Here is a 19,564-nt window from a genome sequence, read left to right on the forward strand (position 1 = left end):
ATATTCACAGATATTTTTTTTTCAATGTTTAAAAATGTGGTCCCCCTATTTTTCCCCATCCACCTTCCTCCCTCTTTTTTATGTAAAATGTATATTGAATGTTTATCAGTGGGGTTTTTTTTGAATATTTTTTTAGGCTTGAGGAAAGAAGTCCCCAGTACATTTCAATGGATGTCAATTATACCATACGTGGATTTTCACTATTCGCATTGGTCCCGGTCCCCATCCCATGCAAAATCAAAATGTTCAGTATGTCCTCTTTACAGAAGATTAACATTTCATCCAATGCCAAGGCATCCTAGATCACGTAATTCAGCGGTGTACAATATTTGTGAACTAGCCAGGACCACCCTCACTGTTTAGGGGGAGTCTGAATAAAAACAACCAATGCTCCACTTGGTCACCTTTGTCCTCCAAAGTTGCACCAATGTGAAACCGCTTTGGTTTGTTGTCTAGGCTGCAGGCTTCATCCCAGCTCTATGTCATGGCAAGTGAAGTCACCAAGGCAGGCAGTTCCAATGGTTACCCTATGAAGGCACAGCTACAAATTACTGGTAAGTTGAGTATGGTTTTTATTTATTTGTTTGTTTGTATGTCTTACCATATAGTCCTAAATGGTAAGGAATGAGTCTTTAAAAATGTTTCTTAACATGACTTTATGAACGTGTGAGTGAGCCAACTGCCAAGTCATGTATTCCAGAGCTCATTGAGTCCTAAATGTAAACACGTCCCAACAATCTTTTTGTGCGTTACCAGTTTCTTGGTGACCGAATTATCTTGTCTTGAACGATCTTCTGGTTGCCCCATTCTCTCCGTCTTCTTGTTTCAGTGCTATCAGCAAAACTGAAAGAGAACAAGAAGAACTGGTTTGGTCCCAGTCCTTATGTGGAAGTTACTGTTGATGGTCAGTCCAGGAAAACAGAGAAATGCAACAACACCCACAGTCCCAAATGGAAACAGCCACTCACAGTGTAAGTTAAGGAAGGATGATCGCTGATTGATGTGTGTTCAGAGGAAGGCTTTATTTTGTTGCGATGCATGGATATTATATACGGCGTTTCATCTCAATATGTCACTCTACAAAAACTGTATTACAGTATATGATGTCGTGGGACCTGAGTCCACGTGTGTCTAAAAGCATATTCTTTTTTTTGTACAAAATATAGGGGATTATAACATAAGCTATTTGCTTGCTTATGTCAGCACCCTCAATTGGTTCTCAACACCATTGTTTGCTTTCAGAAAAACACAAAGGTTTTGCTGCTCACACAAGCTACCGTGGCTGGTGGATTGGAGAGTAACAAGTGCTTTTTACTTGCAAAGTGCTAATTTGACGGTGTAGCCTTAACAATGATACAACACCTTTTTGTTGAAGTGCGACCTGCAACAAATATATATTGGCTCAACATACTGTTTATACAAGTAGTTCAATATTACATTATATCCTTGTGACTCTTTTGAATGGTTACCGTGGTTGTGACTATTTAACTAAATAGCATAAATAAACTTTGGCAGAGTATTGATGATGATGACATTTCTATTTGTCGATTGTTTTTGACAGGATTGTGACTCCCTTCAGCAAACTGGTGTTTCGAGTGTGGAGCCACCAAACCCTCAAGTCTGACATCCTGCTCGGCATAGCCAAATTGGACATCAGTGCCACGCTTAAGTCCAACAACATGAAAAGTGAGTGTCTGCTGTAATTGGCTCCCACAGCACCTCCTGGTTGATTTAGTTCAGGGGTGTCAAACTCATATTAGCTCAAGGGCCACATGGAGGAAAATATATTACCAAGCGGGCCGGATCGGTAAAATCATTTTATATAACTTAAAAACAATTGGCGTCAATTATACGCATATTTTAGCTATTTGTGGGTTAGACCTACATTACGGGGCTCAACTGTAATTATATTGTTCCAAAATATAACACGAATGCAAATGGAACACAGCAACACTTTGCCTGTATGAATTCCAGACGTTTTGTAGCTACCCGTTTTGCATATATATTGTTCCTAGAATGCATTGTGTGGCACAGTTAATGAAGTTTGTTAATCCTTGTCATATGTGTGGGCCGGATTAAACCCCTTTGCGGGTCTGATGCTGATGTATGTTTGACACCCCTGATTTAGTTAAAAATGATGCATAGGATTTTATTTGGAATACAGTGTTCCCTCACTTTTCGCGGGCAATAGGTTCAGAGCCCCACAAAATAAATAACTTTCCGTAAAGTAGAGGTTGACTTTTTGCTTCTTCTTTTTTTTTTGGGGGGGGGGGGGGGGGGGGCTCCTCCTATTTTGGGGGTTACGAGCTCTCTGTAATGTTCAGCATCTCCATTGAAATTCCACAATAACGGAACTGCGAAGTAGCAAGGGAACATTGTATATACTGTCACAACTGGCGTCCAGCCTATCTGATGTATACATATTTCTCTGATCACCTTCAACTAGTCTCTGACGTGGTGCAGACCATACAGCTGTGTACAGACCGAGACCACACGGACGTGGTGGGAGACCTGTCTGTCTGCCTGGACGGCATGACAGTTGACCCCGAAATGTTCGCCAAGGCTGAAGTCGACCATCAGAGTGAGTCGGTGGGGTAGTCACCGATAACATGAACGTTTGCTTGGGAAATTGCAAAGGCTGAAACGTTACTGCGACTCTGAAATAAAAAACAAAACAAATTACGGTTTATAGTATGTGGCAGGTTACAAGTTATAATGTATAGAATGTGTAGAGAAGTGCAGTCAATGCTTGCTAAGGAAGATATGTTACATTTTATTATTACATATATTCTGTCCTTATTTCCTTCAAAGCTGTTTGAATTTATTGACAGTCAAATATTCATACCGTGCTCAGATATTATTTTATGTGTTGAAGAGTTATCTTTTAACTGTAAGACATTGCACCCCTTTCCCCCTTCTTTGCATACCGGATAATTATGAGTTGAAATTTCTCAAGTTGCACGATTTTCACATGCTTTTCAGATTAACAAATACATGTGTTTATTTATTTATTTATTTTTATAAGTGTGCATTTATCATGACTTAACATTTTTAAATACTGTATTCATTTCTGGTTGTGAATTATTGAATGTGCATTTGGTCAGCGGGGCATGCACATTTATTTTGACGCAAATATCATGCAGTGTGTACCCCACTTTTCAGCCAGATGGGATAGGCTCCAGTACACCTGCAATCCTAGTGAGAAAAATCAGTTTAAAACATGTATGGATAGTTTTCCATCGCCAATCTTTCCAAAACACACAATCAGGGCTACTTCTTCCGGTTTTCTAGCATTCTAACTGCAATACCCGTCTATGGTTTGCTTTGACATCTTTGCACACAAGATGTGAGAAGCCAAAAGACTACTAACACTAGTCTTCGAGACTCTTTTTGGCCAGTATGTAAATTTATTAGATTTAAGTGGATTGGAAATTCATGTATTTTGTATGTTCATCATCTCATTTTCCATCATACATTTACTTCTCTTCAGATCTATCAAATGGAGAATCCCGTTCTAATGGAGAACAAACACCAAGGTATGGAGAATGCTTCACTCTTTAGTTGTGAGTTCCACACATTAAGTTTCAGTTTCATTTAGACTTTCATTATCCCCTGAACTCATAGACACAGCCGAGACAGTTCCCCTGCTGTGGGCAGCGTTGAGCAACGCTCATCTCCCCGGGGACGAAGGTCAGGGGCCGCCTCTGGTTCTCCCCTGGTGTCAACAGGGAGTGTGCGGCCTTTGCGGCCACCCAGACCTTCCAGACCTCCTCCTCCAACCCCTTGCAGACCCACCTCGTCAGCAGGTCTGTTATTTATCAAATTTTTAGTGGCTTTTTCACTTAACCGTTTTGTATAAATGCCACCGACACTGAACGGGGGCGGATGGTGGTCCCCGTCCGGAACGTTGCCTTCTTTCTCGCTTCATTTGCGGTGTTGCGACTAAGAACCGTGTGGCTTCTCGGGCTCGGCTATCAGACGCCTCTTAATGCAGAGATTTTCTTGGTACAAGGGCTACGAACTTCACCCCCGTTGCACTGCAGTCAACGAGACACCCGTAAATGACTGTCTCCACCATCTGTGGTGTAAAAAAGCTTCACATTGACTAATGTCCGAAAACTGCAATTAATCGTTACCAAAATTTCTCTACACATCTCTACTCATGCCCACTTCAACCTCTGAAACTATCAAAATGATCGCCCCCAATATTTTAGATTTCATGGACAGTAACTTATTTGCTCCCCAAAACGTATAAATACGTTCTACAGTGGGGCAAAAAAGTATTTAGTCAGGCACCAGTTGTGCAAGTTCTCCTACTTACAAAGACGAGAGAGGCCTGTAATTTTCATCATAGGTATACCTCCACTGTGAGAGACAAAATGATTTGAAAAAATCCAGAAAATCACATTGTCTGATTTTTAAGGAATTTATTTGCAAATCATGGTGGAAAATAAGTATTTAGTCACCTACAAAACAAGCAAGATGTCTGACTCTCAGACCTGTTACTTCTTCTGTAAGAGGCTCCTCTTTCCTCAACTCTTTACCTGTATTAATGACACCTATTTGAACTCATTATCAATATAAAAGACACCTGTCCACAACCTGCAACATGCTAAGGAAGAAACAAAAGTTGGCAGAAATGTTTAATGCTTTTTATGCTTAACCCTAATTGCACAGTCTGTCCTTTTTTTGTTTTTTTTTGTTTTTAGTAGGTCAACAATGTACAATGAAAAGGTTCAATAAAATCATGACGCTAGTGCTTTTCTAAATCTACTTTACACTCAAGTAATACTCTTCCATGACAAGCATGCAATATACAGGAGCTAACCAATTGTCAACTACCCAAGCTAACGTATAAGTCTTCATCTTCAGTCAGTGGAATGGAAATAAGTTTCACAAGTTGCCAAAGAAAAAATAATTCATCCTTGATGCAGGATGAAATGAGGTCTCATGACAGAGGCATTCTGATGGCATGCCTGATGTGCTAACATCATGCATTATGGACTAAAGGTATCTGACATGTTCTGTATAATCATGTACTAGCCTGAAATGCCTTTCTCTAAAATTATTAGTCATGTTTGCACTATAAATATTCATACGGAAATGTATTTTTCTTAAACTGCTAAGGCTTTATGGGAGATGAAGCTTTGTGAATACATAATTTGTTCCACTTCCTTGTTGCTTTCATTGTTGCTTCATCATCTATTTTTAAACCTATTTTACTTGGCAGCATTACAATTTGTAATGTGTTGATATCTTGACATAGCAGTTTGATTAATATACAATACATAACTTTTGAGCTTAGTCACAGAACAAATTAACTTTCCCCATTGAAATGAATAGTAATGCCATTAAAAAAAAGTACTGGTAGTTGTCTTCTATTAACCTTGAAACAATGAAAGAGATTGTGAAGAAAGTTTTCTTCAAGCGTAATTACGTTGGGCGAAGCCGAAACGAAAACTGTATTGTTGTATTGTCTTTAAGTGGTGTGGCATAGTGAGTGACTCATTTTGTATTTTGGGGGTTGGGGATCATGTTCAAATTGTATATGCTTGAAATTTTCTTTTTAGTGTCTTACACAGTTGAAGATGCCTTCTGGTATATTGTGATTATCTACAACAGTTTGTTTTTTATGAATATTTTTGTGTGTGCAGTGTGACACTCAAATTACACTTAAACGGTTTAAAAAACAAAACAAAGTTGCATAATTTAGTCAACTGTTTCTACTAAAATTTTGAATTCCAATTTCTTAAACCCAATTAACACTGTCCGACTGTTTCTCTGCTTAGCCTCTTCCAGCAATAGCTCTACTGTGACTGAAAGCAGCAATGGTCAGTCGGGTTCAGAGACACCTGTGCGTACTACTGTCCCAGGGCCCTCAGCAGCCCCAGGGCCCTCAGCAGCCTCAGGGCCCTCAGCAGCCCCAGACTGCAGCCCTTCACTGGGTTCGGACAGGAACACTCCATCTGTAGCATCTACCTCTGGACCTCCAGCAACCAGACAGCCAATGAGCAGCATCAGCTCTGCTGCCTCATCTAGAGTCCCTGCAGCCAACTCTGGACCTTTGCCTCCAGGGTAAGAGCTTCTTTATTGTTGTTTTTGCTTGGTTGTATTTTTAAATACAATATTTATCAGATTTTCTGAATGCAAGTTGCCATTAAAAAAAAGTAAGCAATGTTTATGGGCGGTGTGGTCCTGGTCGTCTCCCATCCGTGAGGCTGTAGGTTCGATCCTCACCCCTGGTGACCATGTCGAAGTGTCCTTGAGGTGAAGATACTGAACCACAATTTGCTCCCAGTGGACCTGGCAGCAGCCGACCACTGGTGTGTGAATGGGTGAATGTGAGACTATGTTAAAGCACTTTAAAAAGCGCTATATAAATAACAGACATATTTAGTGTAAATTAGTCACTCAGAAATGCTTAATCACTTGGAGAAGTTTATTTTAAGAAATTTAATTTGAATCTGGCTAATACAAAGGTGCGGCTTATCCATCAGATTACAAGTGGGCGCACTATAAAGGAAGCGCAAGAGCAACAGGCAGAGCAAAACAAACCAAGTGAGCACAAATACAGTAAGAGAGACAGAACGAGAGCGAGACAATTTGTGCCCTTGTTATGGAGAAGAAAGTCACGGGAACCCGGTGCGGTAACATTAAAACACCTGCGGCTTACAGTCGGGTGCGGCTTATATGTGTAACAAACTCGAGTATTCCCCAAATTTACCTAGCATGGTTTATAGTCAGGTGTGCCTTTATAGTCCAGAAATTACTGTAATCTTACAAATTGAATCCAGCAGGGTGGTGAATATATTGGAGCGAGGCTTTTATTTGTTTGTTTTTAAAGATATGCCTTTTTAGAAAGATAAACAATGTTATGTTGTTTATGTCAAGTGAAATTGGAGTTTAAAATGATTAAAAAATAACAGACTGCTGTTGTGGAGAACTGCAAATGGTTGAAGACTGGGCAAATCTATTAAGGGAGTTACTTCCCGTAACAAACTTGGTGGCACTAAACATTGCGCGGTGAGCATCTTTATTAATACTGTGCATGGACTCGTTCACAAAAGACTAAGATTCCACTCCTTAATTAATGTGAGAGGCTGTTTTATGTGCCCGTGGTGCTGCTGTTGGTCTTAGGAGCTGCCATTATTTGAAGAAATATGCTATCGGTAATTTAGGTATCACCAAGTCAAGTTATTTATTTATATTGCGCTTTCAGCCTTAGCTGTCACAAAGTTCTTTACAGAAACACAACATAAAACAAACCTAGCATAAAAATTCAACAATACAATACAATCACAATAAGCCAACATTTTTTCATTCTCACTACATGCACTTAGATAGAATAGAGAATCAGTCTCCTTTTAGCAGTTGATTAGAGACGTGATCACAACGTGCATGACGTCACACACGTCTGCTACAAGCTAAGTTTGCTACAAGCTAGGTCGTAAACAAGCAACTGCTACGTCCGTGATGAGCACCATATACATAAAAAAGAATGGTCAAATTTTCCAGTCCCATCTAAACTGCTTATCGTCCAAGCGCCGGTCATCAGTATTGGAAGTTCCCTCTTTTATTATTATTTTGTTGTTGTTCTTTACAGTATGTATTACATGATTTTACTATGATTCATATTTAATTTGTACATAATTAAAATGCTTGAATCTGATCTGTATTATTTAATGCTGGGGTCACCAACCTTTTTCCTGTGAGCACAATGTTGACCTCAATAACTACTTGAGTTGCTTGCGGGCCTCTTCTTAAGAAAGCTCACCAGTAAAATTAAACTGTCTATCACAATGATGATTAAATCACTATTAGTAATTATTGTGTAAAATCATTAACTTGATCATTGTTTTCACACAGACTATTAATACATTTTTAATAAAATTTAATTTAAAGTAATTCTAGCATATGTATTAGGGGTGTTAGAAAAAATCGATTCGGCAATATAATCGCGATATTATAGCGCGCAATTCTCAAATCGATTCGATATGCGGCCGAATCGATTTTGAAACATCAATTTTTTTTATGGGACTATTCAACTTAACTCAATACTTAGGGTTAGGATTCACACATTAAGCATAGAAGAATGCTATATTAATGGAACATTAAGCATTAATATTTTATTTTAATGCTGTTCAAATATGAAACAGACTGCAACCTGTTTGTTAAATGCAGTGGCTCAGTTATAAGCCTGAATTTTCAGATAAATAAATAAATTTTCATGCAAATCTTACAGTGTATAAGTATTTTCTAAATTTGAGAAAGAAAGAAAAATTGCAATAATCAAAGATTCGCATCAGGATTAATCCGTATCAAATCGAATTGTGACCTATTAATCGTGATACAAATCGAATTGCCAGGTACTAGGCAATTCACACCCCTAATATGTATTATTTTAAAAGCATATGTATGCAAGTGTTAGCTGATCAGTAGCCAAAAAGTAGCATTTAGATTCAAAAACCTTGGTGACCCCTGATCTAATGTCTTGTTTACCTGTGTTTTTTTCTCAAGGGTGGAGCAGAGGGTCGATCAGAACGGCAGGTTGTATTTTGTTGACCATGTAGAAAAGAGAACGACATGGGAACGTCCAGATCCCTTACCTCAAGGGTACACATTTCTTACTACAATTTTAACCCCATCATTTTCAGAAGTTTTCAGATTTTTTGTTGTTATTAGCGCAAAAACTATTCATAATTCAAACCATTTTTTGCCGTTGCTGCTCAGTAATTGCTTCCAAGTGGCAACAGGTTGTTTGTGGTTAAGGGTCTTCTGCCTTGACCTTTACAATTTCACCATTTAAATTCAGTCCCGCACCAAAAACACCTTAGTTTTGTTCGACAGTTGTGGCTGTAGTTTACCTGGTGTACATAAGTGTTTCGTCCTTTGTCAACTTTATCCTTAGCTGGGAACGTCGTGTTGACCAGATGGGCCGCGTTTACTTTGTCGACCACATTACGCGGACCACCACGTGGCAGCGTCCCACAGTGGAGACTGTGCGCAACTATGAGCAGTGGCAGAACCAGCGCAGGCAGTTGCAGGGTGCCATGCAACAGTTCAACCAGAGGTTTATAATTGGGGTGAGATGTGATACTGAAAAATAAAGATATGGCCTCTTTAATGAATTAGCTTACTTACTTCAAAATGATGTTTGGGGAGGAAAATGGTCCATTGTTGTCAAATGGTTCTTGTTTGTAATGACTATTCTTATGTAGGCACAGGACCAGGGGACAGCCTCACAAAATAAGGAGTATGATCCGCTGGGACCCCTGCCGAATGGATGGGGTAAGATCTCTGTACTCTTGTGTTGCCTAACAAGGACGCAGTAATGGTAAAGTTTTCTTCAGTATAGCGCGAGTACTGTACTCTATATGAGCTTTGAATTACATGTTGCAGGTTTCTGTTGGCACATCTTACAGCTTAGCCATAGACTTAGCCTTTTGTTAGGTAAACACATATTTCTAGAGCATTATTAAACCGAACATGTTCAGGTAAAAATGAAAAATCCAAATACATTACTCCTCATGTTAAATTGGCCTTTTGGGTGAAATTTCAGGATTAACCTAAATTGCACTATAATTTTTACTGGTGAATGTAATTTGACGTTCTCTTCAGCCTTTGAATGCACATGTCTAACAGTACAGTAACTTCATGGTATCAACAAGGAGATGAATGGCAAAATTCACAACACTTTTATTTATTTTTTCTGAGAACTTCCACTTCTATACCTTTCTGTAACTCTTCTGTTCGCTTTGTATCTCTGTTGCAACCTGCTGATGACACGCTAATCTTAGTGGCTTACCTCTGAGAACATACTGTTTGAAACCTAGCAGTGATGAGGTAGTGTTGATCAATTGTTTAAGTGCTGTTGGTCCCATGATGTCAAAATGTGAAGAGCACGATGAATGAGGACTGCTCTAAGTGAACCAGGAATTTTATTGGTCGAATCATGGATCTAACAATTATTGTGTATTTTGCTGTTCAGCTATTTGTTAGTGTATATCAGTTTGTACAATGTGCAGTGCACACAGCGGCAGGAACATTATTAGAACAGTTTAAATGTGCAATGCAGAAATCTTACTAGTGTAATTCTAATTATTTTTGTTGACTTGTATTTTGTGTGTCTTTGTTTAGAGAAGAGAACAGACAGCAATGGAAGAGTGTATTTTGTGCATCATCCTACACGGGCGACACAGTGGGAAGACCCACGTTCACAGGGGTTGGTTTTTGTATCTTTGTTATGCCAGCGCTAACATTTTAGCTGCTATTCCCATTCATTTATTTTCAATTCAAATGTGCCTGTTTAATGATTGCTGTTACTCATGTCATTTGATTGCTGCATTGTCTGTGTGAAACAATCAAAAATACTCACTTGCTTTACTTTATTATTTTAGGTTGCTGAATGATAAGCCACTTCCAGAAGGATGGGAGATGAGGTTTACCGTGGATGGTATTCCCTATTTTGTAGACCACAACAGGAGAACTACCACTTACATTGACCCCCGCACTGGAAAATCCTCACTGTACGTTCTCTGGCAGTTACAAAAATAAAAAAAACAGTGCCTGTTATTGTGAGTTACATGGCTAAGTCCCAAAATATGTAACAAGAGATACCGTCTGCTGTGAAAGCATTTATGTTTTTGGCTGATGAAATGAGCTTGTTTAAAGCCCATGTTTATTACGGTCTAGTAATGGTTGGGGAATGCAATATGTGCGCTTATTCTTTAATCTAGGATTTGTTAGTGATTTTGTGCTGTTTAAATCACATCCTGGAATATTTCCAGGCAGACAAATTTACTTGAGTAAACTCGATGCAGAAAAGTGTTATCCTACAATGTAGTTTGTTCTAGCGTGTTGTTTTTTGTGCGCCTCACTGTACCTCTCTCTTTATAGAACTCGTTCTTATTCTGTTAAGCATGGGGTTTGCATTTTTTTTTAAATTCTTGACAATCACTGAGGAAACACCTCTGATGACTCATGGTCATAACTGCAGTATTGTACACAATGTCACGCAACAGTGACAGTGTACTGGTTCCAGTTTTAGAAAAACAGCAATAGTGAACCGGCATGTGGATGTGTTAATTTAATCACTGCGACATATCGAGAAGTACAAACTTAATTACACCACTTGCACGTATTAAGTTGTACTTATCTTGTTTCTAGTGAAAATGGACCTCAGATCACCTATGTCAGAGATTTCAAAGCCAAAGTACAATACTTCAGATTTTGGTGCCAGGTAAGAATCAGAACAGCACACAAATTATTAGATTACCTGTTTAATCTTTTGCCAAAATAGAACACTCAATAAATATCTGAACAAACCCATTACCTATCATTGCCATATTGTGCATCTTTACAGATACACACTGACATATGCTTGAATTCAGTCATACAGATTATGTATTCACTGATAATATCTCAATACAGTAGTTAACACACAAAAAGACATGAAACCCCAGCTAAATTAATAGTGGTTTGTCCTTTTTTGTAACTAAGGGCTATACAAATAAACTTGACTTGGTCCAAGCATCATACCTCAACAAAGGTTGTGCTAAAATTGTTGCGAATTATCGACTTGTACCTTCAGGAGTTGCCACAGCGATTAATGCACATTTTTTAAAGTTTGTGCTAAGTTAGTGCAAAAATTTAATTTTTAATGTAGTATAAATTAAAGCAAAAAAAAAAAACCCAGGAGAGCTGCTCAATTTTAGCCGCCATAATTTGACGTTTGATATTTTTCTCTTTTTAGCAACTGGCGATGCCTCAACACATCAAGATCAACGTGTCACGGAAAACTCTGTTTGAGGACTCCTTTCAGCAGGTAAGGCGACCCACAGCCAACTAATGGCCGAGAAACCGCCGGGCCGTATTGTTTGTTGTAAAAAGCAATAGTAATGTAAATATACAACAATATATGTAAGTTTGTTAGTGTAATTCTTTACCGATATATGGTACGTGTATTGTATGAAATTATCGTCATAACACCTGTGGACGTCTGTCATGGTTTCAATGTTGCTGCTGTAGCCGCTGGAAACGTAGTGTAAATGTAGCCTAAGCTTGGGTAGAACCAGGAAGCAACAGCCCATCCCAGCCCCGCCTTTATGGAGAAATATGTATTCATACATCTTTTGCCAAAATGTGTCTGCCTTTGACCCTTTTTATTCATGACACGAATATGCATTCTGTCTGTATACAAGTACAACAGATCTATACTGCTGTTGTGCAGCACAATAAATGCACTTATCAATGCAGAAATCTAACATTTTAGATAATGAGCTTCAACGCTCAGGATTTGCGAAGAAGACTGTGGATTATCTTTCCTGGAGAAGAAGGCCTCGACTACGGAGGGGTTGCCAGGCAAGTACAAAACAGACAGAGTGGACACTTGTTGTCAGAGTATTAAAACATTGAGTAAACGGGGCCATATACTCCCACGTGAGTAATTCAGAAAAGGCATGCAAGCAGCACGCATTTGCAGCTCTCAATGTGGGCGTGCCTGTCAAATTTGGTCTTGCGCCCATTCTTCTGTTGACCTAAGCACTTTTCCTCTTCCGCACTCCACAGGCTGCATTAAGTCAGGTTGTTCGCAAACGTCTGGCGAAACAAACCCTGACAAAAGCCAACATTTGCTACATGTGCAAACACTCACAAGCATTCACCAATCAGTGAGATACAGGTTTTGGACTTCACCAAATCACGCCTCTGCGGCGGTTGTGCATGAATATATAGTTCACGCATGACGGGTGTATCAGAAGTCCGGATGGGAGAATGGCCGCATCTTTAAAGTGTGCAAGCCGGGCACATAAAAAATGGACTTGACTTAAACGCCCCAATATGAATAAACTTGTGTACTGGGATGCGCTTAACTTGATAAGGAGTTTACCAAAAAATCTTAACTCTGTTTGGTCAATTAAAACAATTATTGTCTCAAATTCAATCCAAACCGTGCATGTGCTTGTTGTTGTTTTCAAACTGGCAATTAACAGCATTTTTTTCCTTTAACTTTAAGATGTATTTACATCACTCCAAGTAGAATCTGATTCTTTTTTTCATGTGTCCAACATCTCTTCCAGGGAATGGTTCTTCCTGTTGTCCCATGAAGTGTTGAACCCCATGTACTGCCTTTTTGAATATGCTGGAAAAGAAAACTACTGTCTTCAAATAAATCCCGCCTCCTACATAAATCCTGATCACCTTAAGTATTTCAAGTTCATTGGCCGCTTCATTGCCATGGTGAGTCCATTCTCTTATATTAGCCAGTATGCCCAGCAAAGATGTCAGAAAAATCCCAATATTCTTCTAATCCTTTTTCAGGCGCTTTTTCACAGCAAGTTCATAGACACGGGTTTCTCATTACCATTTTACAAGCGCATCTTGAACAAGCCTTTGGCCCTCAAAGACCTAGAGTCAGTTGACCCGGAGTTTTACAACTCCCTCATTTGGATCAAGTAAGTTCTGAGCACTCATTGTTTCTTGGTGATGCTGTCTGTTAATATTTACGTGGACAGTAATTTGCTATATTACGGCTCATCGTTTGCAACCCCACTGTTTGCACATTTTTAAGTGAACATTTTTAAAGTATACCAATGTACTTTAATGCTTTTGCATATGGGAAGGAAGAGCCACAGTCACTGATGCACTTTTCAGCTGTTTATTGAACGCTAGAAGAACCGTGACACACAAACACAATGAGCACACTCACCCAGGCGCTGCTGTCAGCTGCAGCTCACACCGACACTCACAGCTTTTGTACACTTCAGACACCGCACTATAAAGCCCTGCCTCTTAAAGGCACATGTGTCTTACACAAATGCATTACAATATGTACAGTACAGAAGCAAGAGTATATCTTCCGTGTTAAACAAGGTTTCACAGTAGTTTGATCAAGTACCACAAATTTCTTGTTCTATGTTGTGTTTGTCCTTACTGCCCCACAGGGACAACAACATCGAAGAGTGTGGCTTGGAAATGTTCTTTTGTGTTGACAAGGAAATCTTAGGGGAAATCACTACGCACGACCTGAAACCAGGCGGAGGAGAGATCCAAGTTACGGAGGAGAACAAGGAAGAGTACATCAGGTGGGCGTTGATGGATTCTGTTTTGGAATTCTGCCATCTGATTTAGTACCAGATCTGTAACAGAGGCTGGGAACCGATTTAAAGGGAACGCAGGACAGTGGTGTCAAGTTTCACGTTTGAAACACATTTTACCCCTCCTGTTGTGTCAAATGCAATGTTTCTGTCCGGACATATTAAGCATTTTGAAGCATTCCTATGTGTCTTAATAAAGGGCCTACGACATTGTTCAGTTAAAATGAATCAGGATACACAAGAATAGAACAGTAAACATAAATATTTCTAACACCTCGGTTCAAATCACTCTGTTCTGTGTGGTGTGCAGGTTGGTAGCAGAGTGGAGGCTGTCGAGAGGAGTGGAAGAGCAGACCCAAGCATTTTTTGAGGGTTTCAATGAGGTCCTCCCACAGCAGTACCTGCAGTATTTTGATGCCAAAGAGTTAGAAGTATGGGCACCCTACATGAATCTGAACTATTTGCATAATACAATTGTATTGGAATTTTAAAAATAAGTAAAATATTGGGAACTGTAATATTAAAAAGAAAAAAAATGCCTAAATGCTGCCAATATAATAGATATTGGTTCGGTCGTTGTATCATACTTTTTCATGAATTAAATACAGCCTCAAGAAAGAAAGTATTTACATACTGCATTTTGTTGTGCTCGCAGGTGATGCTTTGTGGCATGCAGGAGATTGACCTCGCCGATTGGCAAAGAAATACCATCTACAGACACTATGCTCGCGGCAGCAAGCAGATCATGTGGTTCTGGCAGGTCAGCATCAAAACTAGGAAGAGGTTCTGATCTTTTTTTGCTGTGTTTGAGTGTGCCTTGTACTGGAAATGCTAGGAAGATGAAATTGATATACACACGGCAGCGTATTCACATATTTTATATGTTCCGCTTGTGCTTTGTCGTATTCATAACCATTATCTGAATCTAATGAGAACAAAGTCAAAGGCTCTATCAAATACTCACTGCTTTTACAAATATGTTATTATTCAGTTATTCATTAACAAGTTCATAATGGTGGTTTTAGGGCGATGTTGAATAAAGCTGCACTACTACAGTCTACTAAGACCCCTCAAATATTATCAATAAGCTTTTTGTGAAATGAGTCTCTGATGTTGATCAAAGATGAGCATTTATGAAAGCAGAATATTTTGCATTGGATCTCACGAAACTGTACAAATGTACCTAATGTTATGACCGGTGAAATAATTACTGTGATGTTTTCCCTGCAGTTCATAAAAGAAATGGACAATGAGAAGAGAATGAGGCTGCTTCAGTTTGTCACTGGTACCTGTCGTCTGCCTGTTGGAGGTTTTGCTGACCTCATGGGTAATATATTTATACTGAACTTTGGGCAGTTGGGCAGAGATGAGCTTTCCACAAGTGGGGTGCCTTTGCCAACATCGGCTTAATTAGACAGGTCTGACCTTTTGATAGAGAGTCTAGCAAAATAGTTGTATCATCTTTTAAGTGAAATTCTGAAGGTTTCAGTTGAACCTGTGGAGGTAATTTGCATTTCTTAAATAACCACACAGATACATTTTTGAATGCCCTGATAAAATACCTCTTTCTGCCACATGCTTCACTTTATAGGAAGCAACGGTCCCCAGAAGTTCTGCATTGAGAAGGTGGGAAAGGAAAATTGGCTTCCCAGAAGCCACACCTGGTGAGTTCATTGGTTCAAAACGCTGAAGTTGTTGTTTGAGGAGAGACGATACTGAGGGGTTAGAGTAGAAAATACAAAAGAGCTGAAAAATCTGACGTCATAGATGCTTTTTTTTCACAGTTTGAAACAGTTCCAATGTTCCAAATGATAGACTTTATACACATTTCTTGTCTTGATAAACATAGCTCCTTTTAGCCTGTCTCATAAAAGTGAGCAACTGTTTGAGCAAATTTGGTACTCGGGAAGAGAAATATACATGGTTTATTGAGGAAAAACTACATCCAAACTTGTTTTTTTTAATGTTACACTGATTGTATTAAAGCAAGGGTTAGCCAACCAACATTTTTTGCCCGCCAAATTTGATGAGCACCTGTTGTGTTAATTATTTTGACATTTAATGTTATGAGGACGTCACAACATTTTTTGATCCACTGCACACGCTCATCCTCTTTTTCTAATCAGTTAATTACTTGTATAATTTAAAATGGACAAAAAAATGACCCCAATATTTTGACATGAACAAATATTCTAAATGTCATACATAAACATTTATTAAATGCTTTACTTTAATGCATGCAGTTATGTTTATTGCTCAAACACAACCTGTGTTACCTTTAATGTGACCATCTGCTGTCAGTCAGCTAAAGCATAATCTGCAGTCAAAATTAATAGTGTGATTAATAGGGGTGTTAGAAAAAATCGATTCGGCAATATTACAGTGCGCAATTCTCGAATCGATTAGATATGTGGCCGAATCGATTTTTAAACATCAATTTTTTATGGGAATATTCAACAAAACGTCTTACTTAGGGTTAGGATTCACACATTAAGCATGGAAGAATGTTATATTAATGGAACATTAAGCATTAATATTTTATTTCAGTGCTCTTCAAACATGAAACAGACTGCAACCTGTTTGCTAAATGCAGTGGCTCAGTTATAAGCCTGAATTTTCAGATAAATACATTTTCATACAAATCTTACAGTGTGCATGTACAAGTTTACTGATTAGTATTTTCTAATTTTGAGAGAGAGAAAAATCGCAGTAATCAATTTATAGATTTGTATCAGGATTAATCGAATCGTGACCTATGAATCGTGATACGAATTGAATCGCCAGGTACTAGGCAATTCACACTCCTAGTGATTAATATGCGTTAATACATGATTAATGCGATCATTTTTGTGATTAATTAATTAGTTAATGCTTTAACTTTGACAGCACTAATAATAAATAACTAATGGTTGCAAGTGACGGCCTGTCAACGCGGTGATGTCACATCGGTTCCAACATGGCAACGCACATTAGAATTAGCCAGGGGAATTCTTTTTACAAATCCAAGACTAGACACAAGTATGGGAACAAAATTATCATCTATACTTATATAGTGCAGTATATGTTATCAAACTTTACATTATTGCTCTGTTTCCCCATCAATACCTTGAAATGAGCCACCAGAGGTATAATTTTTTGGGGTGATCTTATTCTTTGTTATTCACAGAAAAACTCACGTATTATTGGTTTTTGTGCCAGTTTTTATGGCATCTTCGTGTCAAGTAACTAGTACTAGTAACTCGTATTCAAGAAACGCATCTTATTTCTTCTCTCTGCTGTACTTTGCAGTTTCAACAGATTGGACTTGCCACCGTACAAGAGCTACGAGCAACTGAAGGAGAAGCTAATGTTTGCCATTGAAGAGACAGAAGGCTTTGGACAGGAGTGACGTTTTGAACGGGCTTTGGCGCCGAAGCGCCAGGTAGTGGGAATGAGGTCGCCGGGTTGAAATTGGGGAGCCTTTCGTTCATATTGGTCAGCGGGATTCCACGCCTGGTGCTTGCAATTTTATTGCATCCATCTCCAAAGGAAAAGCTTTTAATTGGTAATCTGTTACAACCAAATTCACCCAAATTGATTTTGGACTTCAGAATGAGCATGAGAGTGTTTTCCATCCCTTCTTCTGACCATTTTAAAGTCAACAGCACTGTCGGCACAGCGTCACCGGGAGGCGGTGTTGGAATCTTGTTTAGTCGCTTGTTAGTCAAACTAGTCACTGCTGTGTTAAGTTTTCTGGGTTACCAAAATTAAGCAGATTGTATTGTTGGCTCCTAATATCCACCATAATGATTGTCGCTCTTCTCACCTGCATCTCTCTCTAACTAGAATTTTATTAGCTTTGGCTCATGCCTTTAAATAACAAAAGCAAAATGGGGATGCTGCACAACAAAGCAATCCACAGTGCTTATCACACTCATTTGGGAGACAACCCGTGAGAAGGCAGCCCTTGAATGGCTCCATGATTGTGACCATAGTTCGCAGTATTTTTCTTGTTCGAGGTTTACTGCAATCGCAGTGTTGAAAAAGAGTCCTAGTTTTATAGGACCACAGTTTAGACTGTAATTTTGTGACTGGGGAAAAAGGTCTTCATTGTTATCATTTTGTCCCGATTTCCGGTATTGCTTTTTGTCAAATACTTGACCCCAATGGCGCGTCCTTCAGGGAATGACAAGTATTCTGAGAAGGAGAATCACCAAAATTAATCTCAAGCCAAATTTAGTTATTTTGTTGCATTTTGCTCACTTAAATACTTCCTGCTTTAAAATAGGCTACGAAAATGGGTGAAAAAAATCATTTAAAGCCCTCCAAATACCTAGCTACAGAGTTAATAATAGTGTTTTGTTTTTCACTTTATTTTTGTGAACTTTACAGGAAATTAGTTTGAAATAAAAAGCAGTGTTTGTCTTCGTTTTTGAAGATGTGTTCTTTATTTCACACTAAATAACTGTTTGTGATTTGACATTAAAAAAAATCTTAAGAGTGTTTTTGAAAATGTGTTAACTACAAAGAGTGAGAGATAATAGAATAGGAACAAAAAACATATTTTGTTGTCGTTTTGTTTGGGGTCAATTATTTAATTTCTAACAATATCGAGAATTAGTAAATACAGTGGATATAGTCTGCACAGCCCTTTTCAAATGCCATGTTTGTGATATTACATTTTTTTTAAATGCGACCATGATAGATTTTTCACCATCAACGTGACCTGCAATCTGTACACCTCAATTGGAAAAAAATAAAATGTTTTCAAGAAGGAAAAGTAAATAAAATTAAATGAGAAATTGTGGTTAATGTAGTTCACCCTCTTCTAATTGGAATGTGGCTGTGTTTGTGAATGATGAACCGTTCACATATATTAAATGACACAATTTTTTGTACATTGAGTTGTACAAGTTGTAGGTCATATTAATGGTGGAAAACGTTTCGAAAAGATTATCCCAAAAATCTGACATTTGAGAAGGTGTGTGGACTTTTTTGGGTTTCATTGTAGATAATCATAACACACCCCTCTGCCTATTTTACTTGCAGTCGTTAGGATTACTTGCAGGTGTTAAGATTCCTGCATGTAAAATTCAATCTTCTGTAAATAACAAATGTTTTTTTTCTTTTGTAATTAAAAAATAAGAGGTTTATGGTATCACTATATTTTCTTTCCCCTTTCTAATTTCTCATGTATGTGAAGTATGTGGGGAAAAAAACAATAAAATGGTCACTTTAAAAAAAAAAAAATGCAATCAATCGTGTGTCTTGTACAGTAAATCTGTCATCATAATCTCAGCATATGTCCGTAAAGTCATAAAGATTTTTTTGTTTTGGAAACATTTTCAGCGAAAGTGAATGGAATTTCATTGGAAACGTGTGGCATTCTCTATTTTTAATTTAATTTATGACTTTTTTTTAAATGTATTTAACTTGAATCTGAGAGATGAAACATTAATGCACTGATTTCCCTCCACCAACCAAATATTCTT

General features: G+C 38.4%; 1 protein-coding gene across 2 annotated transcripts in view; it reads left to right on the forward strand.

The window, feature by feature from the left end:
- The window catches only part of itchb (itchy E3 ubiquitin protein ligase b), a 21,248-nt gene extending 2,746 nt beyond the window's left edge, over positions 1-18,502 (forward strand). For both annotated transcript variants that reach the window (XM_086068359.1, XM_086068360.1), the window contains 23 exons: positions 457-554; positions 830-971; positions 1,562-1,686; positions 2,447-2,581; positions 3,491-3,536; positions 3,625-3,806; positions 5,790-6,075; positions 8,518-8,613; positions 8,909-9,083; positions 9,219-9,288; positions 10,138-10,222; positions 10,398-10,526; positions 11,167-11,239; positions 11,753-11,824; positions 12,272-12,360; positions 13,077-13,236; positions 13,318-13,451; positions 13,941-14,081; positions 14,404-14,524; positions 14,749-14,853; positions 15,324-15,420; positions 15,685-15,757; positions 17,382-18,502. In XM_086068359.1, the coding sequence (XP_085924485.1) occupies positions 485-554; positions 830-971; positions 1,562-1,686; positions 2,447-2,581; positions 3,491-3,536; positions 3,625-3,806; positions 5,790-6,075; positions 8,518-8,613; positions 8,909-9,083; positions 9,219-9,288; positions 10,138-10,222; positions 10,398-10,526; positions 11,167-11,239; positions 11,753-11,824; positions 12,272-12,360; positions 13,077-13,236; positions 13,318-13,451; positions 13,941-14,081; positions 14,404-14,524; positions 14,749-14,853; positions 15,324-15,420; positions 15,685-15,757; positions 17,382-17,481 (2,706 nt within the window). In that variant the 5' untranslated portion in view covers positions 457-484 and the 3' untranslated portion in view covers positions 17,482-18,502. The remainder of the gene's footprint in view (positions 1-456; positions 555-829; positions 972-1,561; positions 1,687-2,446; positions 2,582-3,490; positions 3,537-3,624; positions 3,807-5,789; positions 6,076-8,517; positions 8,614-8,908; positions 9,084-9,218; positions 9,289-10,137; positions 10,223-10,397; positions 10,527-11,166; positions 11,240-11,752; positions 11,825-12,271; positions 12,361-13,076; positions 13,237-13,317; positions 13,452-13,940; positions 14,082-14,403; positions 14,525-14,748; positions 14,854-15,323; positions 15,421-15,684; positions 15,758-17,381) is intronic.
- The last annotated feature ends 1,062 nt before the right edge of the window (positions 18,503-19,564 follow it).

The sequence above is a fragment of the Leptonotus elevatus genome, chromosome 2 (genome assembly GCF_054856555.1).
Source record: "Leptonotus elevatus isolate MCC_2025b chromosome 2, RoL_Lele_1.0, whole genome shotgun sequence".
Lineage (NCBI taxonomy): Eukaryota > Metazoa > Chordata > Actinopteri > Syngnathiformes > Syngnathidae > Leptonotus > Leptonotus elevatus.